Source organism: Chanos chanos, chromosome 15 (assembly GCF_902362185.1).
Source record: "Chanos chanos chromosome 15, fChaCha1.1, whole genome shotgun sequence".
Taxonomy (NCBI): domain Eukaryota; kingdom Metazoa; phylum Chordata; class Actinopteri; order Gonorynchiformes; family Chanidae; genus Chanos; species Chanos chanos.
Genome location: NC_044509.1, coordinates 17,218,721 through 17,236,638, shown reverse-complemented (window position 1 = coordinate 17,236,638; position 17,918 = coordinate 17,218,721). Strand labels below are relative to the sequence as shown.

The following is a 17,918-nucleotide window of genomic DNA, read 5'->3' as shown; positions in this document are numbered from 1 at the left end:
CCTCTGTCTCCTCTCAAGCTCATTAGAGAAGTCAGATTTGAAGTTGAGTTTTATTAACTCATTTGTGTGTTAGTTTCCTTTACCTTTCCTGTAACCATTACCCATTTATCCAACGTTCTTAAATAGTCTAAATATGCCACCCAAGGTCTATTTAAGGATCATCTCTACACTGACTACCACTTTCTTTTAATGCTAGGCATGAAATCTTAGTGTACCTGTCATTTCATGCACATTTAGCAATGATGGAGAGAAAATCACGGAACTTTAGTACAAACAATGTATTAGAACTGTTAGACTCTTAGCAATTTGAGAAACACGCCTGGGCCACACTGAATAATCTTTATCGAACAATATGCCATCTTTTAATTAACTTTTTAGTTTAGTCACACAATCTGTCACAAAGAGTGAGATCCACTTCACTCTCTCCTTCTTCTGAACCATGTCAGGCATAGGCTGCACCTCATTTACAGTTCTCTCCACTGTAGAATAATTTCCAAAATATCCAGGGCTGTTAGATTGTTATGCAGCACAGAGAAAGCAAATTGAGGGACAGCTCAAATGAAAGCACTGTCAGGCACGAGTATTTGAAGAAAATGCATTGCAATACATAATTGTGACAGTGAGGACCAGGACTTCTCATTCGGGATAGCCAGTTTATTTACAAAGTTTTGTAGGAAAGAAAACCCTCATGCAGACATTCAGTGGTTGTACACAGATTGAGCAATGGCATGAAATAGACTGTTTCTTGAAGTGCTGTTGTAGCATTAGTGAGATTTTAGCTGACGTACGAACTCCACTCCGTCGTCTATCCAGAGGGCTTTCCCGTTCAGGTCAACTAGGTCGTCTTCTTCAAACAATGAGCAAAAAGATCTCTGGTATCGGTGTCTCTCTCAGAATGTCACTGATCTGTTTAGGATTTTATAGATCCCAAAGATCTAAAAATGTACAACCACTGAAGACAGGCCGTTGTCACTGAAGCGCTACAAAAATAACACTGTACTGTCCGCCATCTTCCCGGTGCTGGCAGAGGTCCTCTGGAGAAAAAGATATTTACAGGGGTCCGAAGACAAGAAAGAAGGAACTGGACAGGTGGTGGGAGGGACAGAGAGAGAGAGGGGGGAGAAGAGCTATCACAGGAGAGGAGAGGTGTGGAAAGACCAGAGGAAGGTTCCCATGGTTGAACTGTCTGTAAATAGACACCTCATAGCGTCTCCTGCAAAGACAAACACAGTAATCAAGTGCACTGAGCACACCCACTGTTGGATCTTGTTAATAGCAGGATGAACCATGTAATGTAGACTGATGATAATGAATGTCAGAAATCATAAAACAAAGTTCAGTCAACAGCGTTTTAAAATTAGAACCATTGAGTTTGCCGCCCAAACCTGAGCTATTAAACTGAATGATTTAGAGATCAGGTGAAAACTAATACAGTCCAAAGGTAGTATTCTCTGCATTGTAAGTAAAGGTTACATTACAGGCAAAGATGAAAGACTGTCATGTCTCAGCGGTTGTCATAGAGAAAGTGATAAGACCAGAATGCATCCAGCCAAACAAAGGTGTAATGCCTTGACATAATTTTATGATACATGTTTTGCAATATTTATCTGAAGCTGGCTTACATCGCTTGTGACATTTCCAGTGGGATTTATCAACATCACATTTCATATATAAAATGTGAACACACACACACACACACACACACACACACACTTGCACACACAGATGAGATGATACACTAGATGAGGCGTAGACATGCAGTGGAAGTGAGGGGATTGTCTAGTGTCACATCACATGACGTGTGGCCTCAACATCATACCAGTTTTATGATAATAGGGAAAAATGAGGAAAACAAATGTATCCGGAATAAATTCCATCAGCTCTGTGTGTGTGTGTGTGTGTGTGTGTGTGTGTGTGTGTGTGTGTGTGTGTGTGTGTGTGTGTGTGCGCGTGCGTGCATGCATATGTGCACACACATAAATAATTTTAGGGAAATATCAAACTTTTGGTCATTTCCATCGTGGTTGCCAATGAAATGCAGAGACCATTCAGAGGTGAGAGGTGATTGGACAGGAGGCTGCAGTGTCATGTCTGTTGCTGGGTTATGTGTTCCTCAGTGAGCCTCACCTCAGCGCTCTTCTCACGGCGCTGCCACGGAGAAGACTCACATACACGCACACACACGCACACACACATACACACTTTTTAATTGTCACAGAAAGCCAGCCTGGGCTGTTGGGAGACAGGGAAGGGGGTCCAGACCCAGGGACATCCAGGAAGGAAGCAGACAGAAGTGGAGAGAGATTAGAACACACATGAGATCTGTTCAGTGCTCACTGGACATTATCAAAAGCCTCAGCTTCATAGTACAATCTGATTGGATGAGGCAGAGGGTACTGAACAGAATATTTGACTTAGTGTTGAGTAGTTAAATCAAAAACAGGAATATTTCTCTTAAAATACGTTTTAATTTATTGGCAAAATCTTAAAAGGCTGCAAATATCGTTAGCACATAATGATTGCTTTGTAACTCTATCTCAGTCGTGTAAGACTAGAACCTTCCAGATCTTCGGAAATGGAGTTTGTCTCAATAACACTGGAAAGGAAAAAATACAATAGCTGGCAATTTTTTAGCAACATGTCCAGTCCAGTTTAGCTCAGAACTGAACAAGCATTGTTATAAGTTACAAACTGTTAGAACAACCTATAAGCTGTTGTAAATGATTTGTCTGGAAAAATATCGGAAATATCAGAATTGCTCCATAAAGTTTCTATGTCAAAGACGAAACATTTGAACCTTTCAGAGTGTGCCCACAAGTACACTGTTATTGAAGCTGCTGTTGAAATAGGGTCTTAAACACCAATAGAATACTGCATCGGTACTCATACAAGTTGTTCACGATTGCTTTAAGAAAGAATTACATTAAACCTAAAAGCTCACTGCATTTTTTTTTACCACAGTCATATCAGTCATAACAAAATCCATGCCTCCTCTCATAATGTGACGTGAATAAACTCCCATATATAAGCCAGTAAGTGCACAACCAAACTCATGAGCTGATGAATGCAGAAAACAGGACGCGACTGTGAGGTGGAATTTGGAATGAGGCTTGTTTGACTGGTGAGAGACCTGCACATGTATGACTGGTGAGAGACATGCACATGTTTGACTGGTGAGAGACCTGCACATGTATGACCGGTGAGAGACCTGCACATGTATGACTGGGGACAAGCCACTGCAAGGCTATTCAGAGACTTCTGTTTCTGTCATAACAATACAGTAAACTGCAGGACCATGTGATCCAAGCCACTCAGCTGAAATTCAACTGTAAGAGAGGTCTCGCTGATGCCGCACAATTAACAAATAACATCAATTTGTGTTTAATGTCATGAATTCAAACTGAATATGATTTTGTCATGAATACTGAAAAGGTAAATGGAGAGTTCTATGAGTCTTTGTTGTAACAGAACTCATTAAGTCCAGGGTCAGAGAGCCTGAATACGAATGAAAATGGTGTGATGAGCGCCCTCTGCTGGTGAGTCAGGAGATGACAGAAGAGATGTGGAGAATGAAGATGGAGCGCCCGGAGCCGGGGAGATGGAGGTGAATCAGGACAGGACGACGGTGTTGTGAGAGTCCACATCACGGAGGTTCATGGTGTCCATACTTACTCCGGTCTCATAGATGGGGTTGTCAAATGCTGACTCCTCGGTCATGTTATCGTACGGAGGGGTGGATGAGGGACCAGGGAGGCGGAGAGACTTTCTCTGGATTCTGAGAAAATGATGGAAAGATAGATCTCTCTCACCTTGTGACACGTATCAAGATATCCTCTCACTGAGACATACACACACACACACAAAGATAGAGAGAGAAAGAGAGGGAGAAGCAGGACACTTACTTTGAGAAGTAAAGATATATTCCTACAACGACAATCAGGACCATGACAGCAGGAACCACTACTGCAATGATGATGTTGGTTCCCTCTGGACCGAGGTCAGAGCTGCCCACTGCAAGTTTGAAAAATGAAAACAAAACAAATTCACTCAGCACCCTCCTGAGGCTTGAGATTGATCTATAATGGAATTTGACAGTAGGGCCTGAATTTCTCCACGGCACAGTGTTCCAGAGCAGCTTGTGTTATCACAGCTCAGAACAGCTTTGGTTACTCAGCACATGACCAGAACAATGTGTGCAGAACCGCCTGAACCAAAAAAGACAGAAGAAGAAGAAAAAAAAAGAAAGAAACAGTTGTGGCCTTACCATCCAACCTGCGTTCATGCATGTCATCTGATGGGGCTACAAAAAGAACATAAAGTTGTTTTTATGAATCAGCTGTGAAAACACCTGGAGAACAGGAAAACATCAAAGAAATGATTCACTGAGATATACAAAAAAAAGATAGAGCGTTCTAAAAAAGAGGGATTTAAAATGCTGACAGAACCCAGGGCGCTTAAATGAATGGAGGCAATTACGGAAGCTACTTTGATTAAGTGTTCTAATTTCCTCCCACTGGCTTCTGGGCGGAACATTCCGGACGGCTTTTCAATTTGCTGCTGCTTTAAATCGGAAATCATCGCATGAATCAGTTTTCAATTAAACTAATGGCTTCAATTAAAATTGTAAGCAAAAAGATCGATTAAAAAAACACGGCAGTAAAAAGTCTTTCATCCCTCACATGCTGCATTTGTTCTTCGCTGCAGGTGGTGGGGCGTTTAAGTTAATACTGCCTTTCCACTCAGTTAACGGGCTGTAATGTGAGTGTAAAGCCAAACTTGTGCAGACAGTTGTGAAATTTGAGTGCTTCCAGTTTGCTATGCTTACAATAAACCTTTTGCAAATTTTGAAACAATTTAAAAGGTTGATTTAAAAAAAAAAAAGGGAAGACTTAGTGTTATACATGTAGTTCACACCTCTACAGGCAGGGGGCGAGTTGCTCCACTGAGACGGGTGTCCGGGGAGGCAGCGGATGGTGGACTCCCCCTGCAGTTCGTAGCCTGTGCGGCAGGAGAAACTAAGAGTTTCCCCTGCCTGGTAGAAGGCCTTCTCTGAGCTCTGCACGGCCGTGGAGGGAGCGCCAGGGTTACTACACGGCTCATACCGCTCGGCTAGCAACAGACACAAAGGAGACCGCTCAGTTCCGTCGTGGCCAGAGAACTAGGCACATACGCATGGACAGGCACCAGCAACGCGGTACCCAGTCTTACATTTACAAACCTTCCTCTTTATCTAAGTCATGCTGTGAGGATTTCCCCTCTTTAATTAGCTCTGATCTATAAAAAGAGTTTAATTACTTTGCCACATAGAGGTCAAGCTGTATCAGTGTCCAGGTCAAGTATCAGGGTGCCTTCATAAGTTCTAATGATAGAGCTCTACCTTTCATCCTTTTTGAGTGGACAGTGCTCTGAGGTTTAATTTCACCAGTAAAACAGGTGAATAGGTGACAGTGATGGTTTAGCAGTAACCCAAAGATCTTGAGTTCAAACCTGAAAGATGACGGTACAATGATACTGAACATGGCGATGAAACCCAAGATTATCTCAGGAGCCTGTTGTGTCCGACACAGACAGAAGTAATTTTATTTCATTTTATTTAATTCCCTTGGGAAAAGAACTTCAGTTAAATGAATAAATGTAAAACTGTCTTAAATGATTCTCCTTTTAATGGCCTTCTGTTGAACAAAGCATCTTACTCTAGCAGGGTCTGAATTTTCATAGGGTACATTTTATAGTATCTTGGCCACTTATTGGTGTCACTGATGGACCAGTGTGTTGAAAGTGCATGTCTGCAGTGTAACAATCCACTAGGTGGCGATAGATTCTCTCTCTAAAGTTTCTTCTGGTCAGGACCTGAGACCTGGGTCTGAAGTTTTGAGTCAGACTAATATCACATGTTAATGATATTTGTGCATGCAAACCAGTAACACACCACTGAATACTATGGTGGTGCTAATATCCTGAGGGAGCTAAAACCACTTCAGGCTACTGAAATTTACAGGAAACTTGGTCCAAAGTTTGCTCTTGTTTGTGTGTGAACCACACACACACACACACACACACACACATCCTCATACATGCTGTACAAATACAGTGTGCGGTATGTGTCTGGTTCTCATACTTACGAACACATTTGGGCAGCCTCTCGCTCCACTTGGGCTCGGCAGTGTCACGGCTGTAGCAGGTGAGCACAGCGCTGCCCGACAGTGCGTAGCCTTTATTACAGATATACTGCACCGTGGAACCCACCGGGAAACGAGATCCGGTCGCCACCCGCCGGCTGTGCTCCACCGTGCCTGGATCCGGACACACCATCACTGGAGAGAGAGCAGAACCACCCAGCCGGGTCCATCAGTGTCTCCATCTCTTCTGTATTTCTGGCATCTCAATCAACATTTCCATGAATATTGGCAAACATATGACTTTTATGTCTTTAATTGATTTTTCTTTGGTACACATAATGGAGGGTATTTGTGCTGCTTGTGAAAACCAAAGTCCATTTTTGTCTTTTTTTTTTTTTAGTGGAGATGTCCAGAGTGCTCCATTTCTCAGTTTCAGGCTGTGAGTCCTCAGTACTGCACAGGTATATAGTCAGTATTGTGTGGCAATGACACGTCAGCGTTGACACTGTAAGGAGTTCATTAGTTGAGTAACTGTCAGCTGAGGCAGTCGGGCGGAACGGAAGTGTTCAGTGCCTGGGGTCACCTGGACAGGAATTAGGAAAGATTGCCATAGAGAATGCAGTGAACATGAGACAGGTGTTTTCATGGGCTGGAAACTGGTTCTAATGGGTGTATAGCTGCACTGAATCATTCAGAGCTCAATAGCATCAGTGTGTGTGTGTGTGTCTATAGAGTTTGCTGTTCTTCATTGTTTTGCTCCAGGCACCATAGAAAAGGCCAGGGAACTTAATACTGACCTCATTAAAAATGTACAGCTTGGTTATTGAGCCCATCTCTCTGTGTCCTAAGACAGACCCACTGGGCTTCAGAGGAGACTGATAATCAAAAGGTCAGAGCAGGACACCAACAGAACAGACCAGTGTAGCCATGATATGGTTCTGACACACAGCAAAGTGTCTAACTTCTAAATCGTAAAGTTAGACAGCATCTTAACTCGTAAAGTTAGACAGCATCTTAACTCATAAAGTTAGGCAGTATCTTAACTCGTAAAGTTAGACAGTATCTTAACTCAAAGTTAAACAGTATCTTAACTCGTAAAGTTAGACAGTATCTTAAAGTTAGCATTCAGCACATGCAGTTGACTGTCAAGAAGAAGAAACAAAAGACATAAGTGTTACTAATAGGATGTCTCAAGGCGATTAAACACTGTGGTCGAGTGCACTACGTTTAATCTACAGTGTGTTGCCATCAAATCACCTATAGATGGCAGCACTATCCTTTGTGGTTTATGTTCATTGGACTACAGGCATTGTTAAACTCTACAGCCACTACCTGAAAAAGATCACCGATTAATCACTTACGCCCAGCCGATCTGCTTTTATACACCTGCAAATAAAACGTAATATATCTCACGTTCATCTTTCTGCCGAAGAAAGCAAGCATGCCCCGATGACATAGTTCAACCTCAGGCCATAACAGTGATGGGTGAAGCTGCCCAGGTAGCGCTGAGCTATTAAAAAAAGATATGATCCTTGTCTGGGAGAGGAGGACAACTTTACAGGGCTCTGGGATTTACGGCCGTCTGAGTGCGCGGGCTGGGACTGCACACCCAGCTCCACACGTTTTAAATTACTGCTATTAATAGGGCTGTGCTGAGACGACTCCTATTCAAATTATGACATTTAATTTGAATTCGAAATGTCCAGACTCCACGGAATGCACAATCTGAATTCAAATATGAACAACATTAGAGGTGATTTTTAATTGAATGCAGGTCAGTCAAATCTAATTCCACCTGTATAATATATATATTTTTTATTGTAACTGATGAGCCACTCTCATAAAGTCAGATGATGGATTGGGAGTAAACGATAAAAGAAATGGAGATGAATAAGAGATGTGTTTGTACATGAGCCCTGGACTGAAAACCACTGGATAATTCTGTGACATGACGAGTGTATGAGGATGAGGAATGTTTGTCTGTTTGTCGACTCATTCATACATTAATGTGGTTTACCTCTTTAAAAGTGTCATGAGATACATCTGGTATACTACAAATGTCTTGACCAATCACATTTTACATTTTTTTTTTTCAAAAAAACCCCCAAAAAACCAAAACCAAAACCAAAAACGCACATGTTAAATTAGTAAGTCTGTCTCACTTGTAGTCTGGATTTGACCTGTCTGTCTGGAATACAGGTGTGTGGGCTGATAACAGCAGGGCTGGCTGTGTTTGGTCTCTCAGGCTGCGTGAAGTGGGGGTTGGGGGTGGGGTGGGGTTTACCTTTCTCACAGCTGGGAACGTCTCCGCTCCAGGTCAGGTCCCACTGACACATGAGGATCTCGGAGCCCACCACCTGGAAGCCTGGGTAACACTGGTACGTGACCACGGTGCCATGGATCAGGTCCGGGTGGGAAGTGCTCTTCCAACCATTTGGGATCTCTGGAAGTTCTGAGCATGTGTCGTTACGAGCCACCTCTGAGGAATGTGTGTGTGTGTGTGTGAGAGAGAGAGAGAGAGAGAGGCAGAAAGAGTGCAGATGTGAAAGAAATGAACAGAAGATCAGATGTGTCATCCTAAATTACCATAATCATCTCCAAGTCTGTGTGTGAATATCAAACATACGGAACCATAAGATTGCACAGAGTCCCATTCTCATTATTACACAGGTTACAGCAGAAATGTGCCGTCAAACAGAGGTCTTTCCACTCCACTGAGTTTGACTCGCTCAGAAAGACATAATTGTAGACTACATACCGCAGCCAGAAAAACTGGAGGAAAATGGAATGAGAGATTTGCCCTGGGGTTCAATAACGTTCCGTGTTCTGCATGCAAATGTGACCCCAAACGGGCAAAGACTGCCACATCTATTCACATCCATTCACAGAGATCTTGCACGGTGCCAGGTGCCAATGAGGGGAATCAATGCCAACTGGCAAATCACAGCCAGCCTTCTGTAATGCCCTGTCTCTCCGTTAAACAACACATGGTGCTGTTCTACGCTTGTGTGTGCACTTCTTAAAAAGGCTTGTCCAGTCAGCATAGAGAGAAACAAGACTCTCATGACAACAGTGTCAAGTGGTATTCCTGACTGGAATATGTTAATAATAATAATAATAATAATAATAATAATAATAATAATAATAATAATATGTCAGCACAGTTTCTCTCCCTTAGTAAACAAGCAATAAACGGACACTGTGTGTGTGAGCGGGTCACCTACCAAAAAAGTGAAGCACAAAGCCGTTGTTATAGCCGTAAATGTTGGTGGCAGGGTCCGATTGGAACTGGATGGTCACGTCAGCCATTGAGGTGTAGAGTTTGAATCGTGGAAGTGTGCCGCTGTATTGGCCCAAGATGTTGGCCGTCAGGTCGTCCCCGTCATAAAAGGTTAGCATGTCGTTTTTGCCCAGATGGAGCCTTCCGGAAACACAGGGAAGATTTGTATCACACAGGGCATAAGGTAACACACCATATTGTTTTGCTGTTTTTACTTGACTGAAGCACAGATGTGTGCTCAGGGTTATCAGAATACGCCGCCTCATCGGCCTGTGTCAGGACTAAAACCTGGTGGAGCGGATGTTTTCTGAGACTTGCTGAGAACGAGCGTGTTTCTTACTGAGAGCATAAGAGCTGAATCAGAGACTTTGAAATTCCGCACACTCTCAGCCGATACCACATCAGCGCTGAATAATGTAGAAATGTTTGCATGATGAATATGTAGAGTACCAGGGATTTGAATAAACTGAGGGAATGGAGATGTCTCAGACTCATCTGCCTTGCTTATGTGGTCATTTATGGGTTGAAAGGAGGTTGAAACTGGGTGTCAATTCAAGCTCCACAAATTGGCTTCATTCTACTCCATGATTCATACGTTCACAAGGGAAAAGGGCGGAGTCATTCAAATCTAATTTGGTCAGCGGTCTTGACAGGTTACTCAATGGGTCCGTTACTATGGTTACGCTGGTTACCCTGGGCTTAGTTTAAGTGATGAGATGAGATATGCAGCAAGACTTACACAGGGCAGGTAAGCCTACCTCTGTACAATCAATCAATCCATTTAATTCAGTTCTACTTTTTTTTATTGTAAATAGTGTTACCATGCATCTTAACAGAGGATAGACGCTGGGTTCAAACCAGCAATGACAAAGTAAAGCTCCCGTCGGCTGTAATGACAGGAAACCTTTGGGGGGGGGGGGGGCCCCAGAAGAATAGAAACACCCCCACAGGATTAATTGTTAGAGTACTGAAGCCTACACATAAACAATAATTTTGGGTCAGATTTTTTTATTAGTTTTTTTTTGTAATTATGGCGACGTGCTCCTGCTGGGGGGCGTGGCAGAGAGGGGTAGGATGGTAAGACGGGGGGGGAAAGGGTGAATTCAGAGAAGCGTAAATTAGGAAAAAAAGGTACTGATCACTAACAGTGTCCAGTGCTATCAATTTCCCAACAAATATTCTGTTTAACGATGGCATTAAAGTTTAATGTCGTCACCGTCCTTTCAGCCCATGGCCATTAAATAAAACAGAGTGGAGCTGATTCAAATTTGGTAAAATGCACAGGTTGAAACGTGTGGCAGAAAACGTATCTGACAACCTAATGTTGGGAGGACAGGAACGAGGCCCCGGAAGCCTTTGACCGCCCCGAATGTTTACCGCTTTGGATAATCGTCCCCTCTGCGTCGCCCTCCATCTCAAATGAACACAGACAACGCGAGTGACAGCGGGAAAAATAGAAAAGCCAGTGTTGCAGCCCGACCCGTTTACGGTGTGTTACGTCCCTATAAGGCAGAACCCATGAGAATCAATCATGTTTTCAATTCTCTGTTGATAATTCCATTTCTTTCATAGTTTAAGGAGAAAAACGGAGATGCGGCCCGAGCCGTCTGCCCAGCGGGCGGAGCCTAACTTTAGAATGCATTAACCTTTCCAAAGGGTGAGGCTGAAGAGTCATTTCCATCCTCTCTCCTCACAAAGATGACAGTCGGCAAGGAAGTGACATTTATTTAAAGAAGATGCAGTCAGGCAGGTGGGCATGGGGAGGAGAAAAAAAAAAAGTTTAGAAAAAATAAAGCCATGAAAAGGTCTGCTTCCCCTGTAGACACCTCTGTCTCTCTCATCATTCTTTCTTTCTCTTTCTTTCTTTCTTTCTTTCTTTCTTTCTTTCTTTCTTTCTTTTTCTCTCTTTCTTTCTTTCTTTCTTTCTTTCTTTCTTTCTTTCTTTCTTTCTTTCTTTCTCTCCGTCTCTCTCTCTCTCTCTCTCTTTGGCTCTCTCTCTCTCTAAAATAGGCTGTGCTGTTCTGCTGTTTGCTTGACACCTTAAAACAGGGTGACAGGCAGGTGTGCTGCTGCACCCATGTGAATATTCACTGCCTTTGTGCTGAAGAGAACTCTGGGGTGACATTGAGGACGAGGTGTGTGTGCGTGTGTGTGTGTGTGTGGGGGGGGGGGGGGCTCCTCTCCCCTGACAGGTACAAGAGGCATGTGCTTTCTCTGCTCTATCAATCACCCTTCTCCCAAATCTGCCACGGGATTCACACACACGGAAAAACGTAGCCCGGGTCACATTTATATGAGAGAGCGCACATGAAGTGTCAGGAGTAGACATCTTATAGGACTGACTCTTAAACACACACATAAGGACATCTCACACCATTCTGCCACTGTGCAGACTGGCCCGTTCACCTCACCTCTCCACCATTCTGATCCACCTCTCAGAACCTGAGGTGGGCATGGCCTGGCCCTTGCTCCCGAACCATTCTCTGCCTGTCTTCACACGTCCTTATGGAGACAGCAACTACCTGTATTACCACACAGCACTTTGTGTGACCCAAAGCCCCATGGTAGGATCAAAGCCCAATCTTGACCGTCACATATGAAGAATGTATATGTGTCACATATGAAGAGTGTATATGCGTCACATATGAAGAGTGTATATGCGTCACATATGAAGAGTGTATATGCGTCACATATGAAGAGTGTATATGTGTTACGTCCTTGGACGTATTTTTGTTACTGCTCGGGTGTTCCCTCTGTCGCTATCTCTCCCTCTCGCTCCCCGCCCCATTTTTCTTTTCAGGTTTGCTGGCGGGTCACGATTGGCTGGGGAACATCTGAGGGAAGTTTAAAAGACGACGGCTGCGCAGGACACATCTGGGCGCGGAACCTCCTGTTTGACTCCTGCTGCCGCGTCTTTAGTTATTTTGAACTCTTGTGATAATGATGTGGACTCGTGAGTCCACATCTAAGTAAACTTGTAAATAGGTGTTAATAGTGCACTTTCGTGTTGGTTTCTTTTGTGTTTGCTTTTTGTAGTCAGCACACATAGGGGGTGGGTGCCATTTCCGTTTAAACGTATTTTCTCCTGTTTATGTTAATAAGGGAGGAAAGTTGAGTTTGTCTTTATTTTGGTATTCTTTTGGAGGTTATTCCCTCTCCGTATTAGTTAGATGTGTTTTGTTTATTGTTTTGGCCTGGCTCACCCCCGAAGTCTTTTGTGTTTGTAAATAGTTATATATATAGTAATAAAAAAGCTGACTATTTTATATTGGTGTCGGTGTTGCTGTTTCGGGTTCACTCGGGTGGCAGGAGAAGGAGGTTTCTCCCACACATTTATGCTCACCCCACCCTAGACGGGGGTCCTAACATAAATTTTGGGGGCTCGTGGTCCGGTGGCTTGTCTTCCAGTATTGGCTGCTGCATTTGGGTCGGGTAAGAAGTTGTTTGTTTTGGCAGTTTTCATTTGTTGGTGGGAGAGTGATTTGAAATGGAATTCCATTTGGAGGAATTTGTTATTCGTCTGATGGTGGGACAGTTCAATCGCTGTCGCAAGTCAGATCTCGTAGTAGTGGCTGATTTTTATAACATATCAGTGCATAATCTTGCTACTAAGAGGGAGATAAAGGCTGTGGTGCAGGCTGAGTTGGTGAAACAGGGAGTTTTGCCTGGTGCTGACATAGCTGACGTTGCTGGTGTTGGTCTGGTGGAGGCAGGTGTCCCAGTCGAGGCGGAGGCTTACGCTAGGGCGGTGCCACTGCCGACCATGGATCCTTCAACTGCGGCTGTGAATCCTCAGCTGGCGGTGGAATTAAAAAAGCTAGAGCTGGAGCTGAAGAAACAGGAGCACCAGACTCAGCTTTTACACGCTCGGGCTCTGGAGATTGAGGCGGACAGAGATATAAAATTGCGCAAACTGGAGCTACAACACGGCATGGGTGTTGAGCCAACGCGTCCTGTTCCTCGGCCCCGTACGGCGAGGCCGGTGACCAGCTCCCCTGCTACCTCTGTTCCTCCTCTGGGGTTGGCTGCGGATGCCTCTCCAATTCCCCCATCTCCCACCGCACCCTCCGTATCAGCTACACCATCTCCTGACTTTGACATCAGCAGGCACATTTCGTGAATCGGAGGTAGATTCTTATTTCGCTGCCTTTGAGCGCATCGCAGCTGCCCTTCGCTGGCCAAAGGAAGTGTGGTCCTTGTTACAGCAATGCAAACTGGTGGGAAAAGCACAGGAGGTGTGTGCGTCTTTGTCTATTGAGCAAAGTTTAAATTACGACATTGTGAAAAATACTGTCTTGCGTGCGTATGAACTGGTTCCCGAAGGCAAAAGTTTAGAACACACTCAAAAACTGCCAACCAAACATTTGTTGAATTTGCACGTGAGAAAGGGGTTCTTTTTGATAAATGGTGTGCTGCTAGTAGGGTCACTGATTTCGATCAGCTTCGGGAATTGATTCTCTTAGAGGATTTTAAAAGATGTTTGTCTGATGATAATATTGTGGTTTATTTAAATGAACAAAAGGTGATGTCATTAGCTAATGCAGCAGTACTATATATAGGGTAATAAAAAGCTGACTATTTTATATCGGTGTCGGTATTGGTGTTTTCGGGGTCACTCGGGTGGCAGGAGAAGGAGGTTTCTCCCACGCATTTATGTTCACCCCACCCTAGACGGGGGTCGTAACAATATGTGTGTCTCTTATTAAACGCATCTTAAAACATACCCTGTGTGTGGGACAACCCACAAGAGCATGGGAGAAAAGATTTGGTGATTTTGTGGGCTTTGGAAAGACTACTCTACGAAATCATCTCAGTCAGAAAAGCAAAACGGGTCTAATGAAAATAGGACAGGCCCCACAGCGCCTGGTATTAGCAAAGAGACCACACTGCTAAAGAGGACTGGCATGTGGTGTGGTCTGCCCAGTGTGTGTGTGTGTGTGTGTGTGTGTGTGTGTGTGTGTGTGTGTGTGTGTGTGTGTGGCCACATTTGGGCTTAACTAACTCAGTGAACTCCCTCCAGAATACAAATGAGAGATGGAAAAAGCCAAGACACAGGGCTTAGCACAGAGACTGGGAACATTCCCTTTGGTGTTTGGGACAGAGAATACATTTACGCTCAGTTACGCTTCTCCACATCCCTCGGGGGTAATGCCAATGGCCAGAGAGAGAAACTGTTTGAGTGACAGGCTCAGCAAACCAATCACACCAACCTTCCAACTCTGCCGAGCTGTCCCCAAACACACTCTAAAAATCTCCCATACATCAGCAAGCTCCACCCAAATCTGCCTCCAAATGCAAGTTTAATCCAGGTTGCTCTGGCACTGACGACTTCACTAAAAATGTTTTGTTTTTTTTCTCTCTCTCTTTCATATATGCTGTAAAATTGAGATAAATGTTGCTGCAGTAACCATGAAACCAGATTTGTGACAAACACAGAAATCAATGCAATCGCTCCTGTTTCTCCTCTCAGTCCATGGAGAAACAGATCACTGTTTCTCCACAATGCAGTTACCACCTCCTCACAGGAGACGGACAGCGTTCGACATTCCTCTGCCAGTAGAGTGAGGCGGTTGGCCAAGGACCTGGTGAGTTTTTGTGGATGTTGGCAGGCCACCTCAGACAGGAGAACAGATGTCAGTTTGTGAGAAGCTAAATAAGCTAAGTGCTCTAGTTAGTTTGGCTAACGAGCCTGGCCCAAGCGTAAAGGGCTGTGTGTCTCTTGTCCTGATGCTAGTTAGTTTGGCTAACGAGCCTGACCCAAGCGTAAAGGGCTGTGTGTGTCTCTTGTCCTGATGCTAGTTAGTTTGGCTAACGAGCCTGGCCCAAGCGTAAAGGGCTGTCTGTGTCTCTTGTCCTGATGCTAGTTAGTTTGGCTAACGAGCCTGACCCAAGCGTAAAGGGCTGTGTGTGTCTCTTGTCCTGATGCTAGTTAGTTTGGCTAACGAGCCTGGCCCAAGCGTAAAGGGCTGTCTGTGTCTCTTGTCCTGATGCTAGTTAGTTTGGCTAACGAGCCTGACCCAAGCGTAAAGGGCTGTGTGTGTCTCTTGTCCTGATGCTAGTTAGTTTGGCTAACGAGCCTGACCCAAGCGTAAAGGGCTGTGTGTGTCTCTTGTCCTGATGCTAGTTAGTTTGGCTAACGAGCCTGACCCAAGCGTAAAGGGCTGTGTGTGTCTCTTGTCCTGATGCTAGTTAGTTTGGCTAACGAGCCTGGCCCAAGCGTAAAGGGCTGTGTGTGTCTCTTGTCCTGATGCTAGTTAGTTTGGCTAACGAGCCTGGCCCAAGCGTAAAGGGCTGTGTGTGTCTCTTGTCCTGATGCTAGTTAGTTTGGCTAACGAGCCTGACCCAAGCGTAAAGGGCTGTGTGTGTCTCTTGTCCTGATGTGAGTTAGTGCACAGAGAGCGTGTAATGATGGAGCAGTTTGTTTATTGGACATCATCATTAAGCACTGAGTTCATCTCTCCAAAATCCCTCATTTTCATCAGCACAGAGGTGAACTCAGCAAAAACACACGCTTTTATAGGACAGAGTGAGACACAGTCTAAAATAGTGAGGGTTGTAGCTTAGAAGTCAGGAGGTTTTACTCTCTCTTATGCATCTCATCTGAATTAATTCAACATCAGCTGTGTCCTTTAGCTCAGGTGACAAATCAGGTCACGGATCATAATCGGGCAGATGCAAAAGCCCACTGACATGGGACTATAATAAGTAAACTAAAGTAAAAAGGAAGTTGGTGTCTTTGCACCAACATATTTAATGGCCGATACAGGAATGTAGTGTTGGAATTAGTATTCTGGAATGTCCTGTGATAGTTATAGACATAGTTTTTATTAGAGAAATAAAGCACAGTTCTTACTGCCTCAGTGTCCACAAGAGGGTGCTCATTAATAATGCCCCTCTGGCTTTTAGCGCACTTTCTCTCTCTCTCTCTCTCTCTCTCTCTCTCTCTCTCTCCCCCTCTCTCCCCCCCTCTCTCTGTGCACAGGTTAATGCATAGAGGCAGTGTGTGGTATACTTCACAGAGCTGACATAGATGGACACTGTAATTGGGAATTTGCCTTTGACACGTGCTCCACCCGTCTCTGTAAACCAGCGAATAGCTGAACTGCATTTTAGTGATCCCTTCTCACGACCCGACAGGTGTAGCTCACCTTCAAGTGTAGCGGCTGTCACCTGCTCTCACAGCCAAACGTTGAGAGGTTCTGTCTTAATGAGTGCCGGTGCTGGCCCTCCTGTTTATGCTAAATCAATTAATCAGTCAACATTATGCGCCCTGTTCCTGCATAATTACCAGGCAGCACACACACATGAATGATAATGGGGAAGAGGGAAAGCGTTCTCATTAGTGCAGGCATACCAGCCACCCACCCCTATAATGAGCCCACAGCCACAGGCCTCACCACAACCAGCACACTCCCTCCTAAACCCTCAACCCCCCCGACAGCATCTCCACGTCTCTGTGGGGGAGAGAGGAGCAGAAAAGCGAGGCAGACGCCTTGGAGTGCGGCGGCAGGGCTGAGGTGGATGCGGCTGCTGCTTCAGCAGTGTGTTCCGGAATCTCAGAGAATACAATGTTTCCTTTTGAGTTCTCGAGTTCCGTGAAAGTTTTCTTCCCTCTGTGACCAAAATGAGTTTTTCCTCACTGCTGTCACATCTACTGCTGAACAAACATTGGGAACTGAACTGAACTGAATCGAGCTGTTCCCACATCAGCCCAGCACTGAGAGATTCTAGTGTTAGTGTTGAACCAAATTGGTTGCTGTGGCAGAAGGAAAACTGTTACAAGCATTTTGATTGAGTGGTTTGTTTATTTCTCTCTCAGAATACTCATTAGTCTGTCTGACAGTTAGTGTTATAGGAAAAGCCTCTGACTCATGATTGGAATCTCAGTTGTTTGAAAATTTCGGACCGGAATGCTGTGGCTGAGAGATTCTTTGTCTCCCTGAGGTACGAAACAGAGCATTCCGTTTTGACTGTATCGACCAGTGATCACGTCTGCATCGAAAACGTGAAAAACACGTTTTTGTGGCGATAAGACTGACAGGGCTGTTGTACGTTTTGTAGTCCATATGTTACGTGAGAGAGTATGTAATAGAGGTTGAGGAGATGCGTGCTGTGTTTTGGTCTCTCCAGTCTCTATCTCTCAGCGTGTTTGAGCGTTACGATGCATTACGGGACAGGCCACGCCTGTGTCTGAGAGGAGATGGCAGTCAGGCCTGTCTGTGACCTCCAGAACCAGGTCCTCCATCTGAAACACCACCTGTGTTCAGAGCTGGGGCTCCTGCTCTGAGTGGATCTTGGAGTATATCTGTGTGTGTGTGTGTGTGTGTGTGTGAGATGCATGTGGGTGAGGCTTTCAGCCGGTACAAGAGCTGAGAGTGCTGGCTCAACAGAATCATAGCATCATAATAGAATTTTATCCTGATGATGGAGATTAAAGAGGGATTAAGAACAGTATTAAGAATGGGACATGTCTCTTTCATACATCTTTGAGACTGATATTTTTCTGTTTAAAATATTGC

General features: G+C 44.5%; 1 protein-coding gene across 1 annotated transcript in view; it reads right to left on the bottom strand.

Moving 5' to 3' along the window:
- Positions 1-3,609: 3,609 nt before the first annotated feature.
- Positions 3,610-17,918, bottom strand: part of sez6a (seizure related 6 homolog a) — a 62,935-nt gene continuing 48,626 nt past the window's right edge. Inside the window, exons 10-16 of the mRNA XM_030792295.1 lie at positions 9,344-9,540; positions 8,404-8,598; positions 6,123-6,314; positions 4,915-5,109; positions 4,265-4,300; positions 3,903-4,011; positions 3,610-3,775 (exon numbers count right to left, since the gene is read on the bottom strand). Of these exons, the coding sequence (XP_030648155.1) occupies positions 3,610-3,775; positions 3,903-4,011; positions 4,265-4,300; positions 4,915-5,109; positions 6,123-6,314; positions 8,404-8,598; positions 9,344-9,540 (1,090 nt within the window). The remainder of the gene's footprint in view (positions 3,776-3,902; positions 4,012-4,264; positions 4,301-4,914; positions 5,110-6,122; positions 6,315-8,403; positions 8,599-9,343; positions 9,541-17,918) is intronic.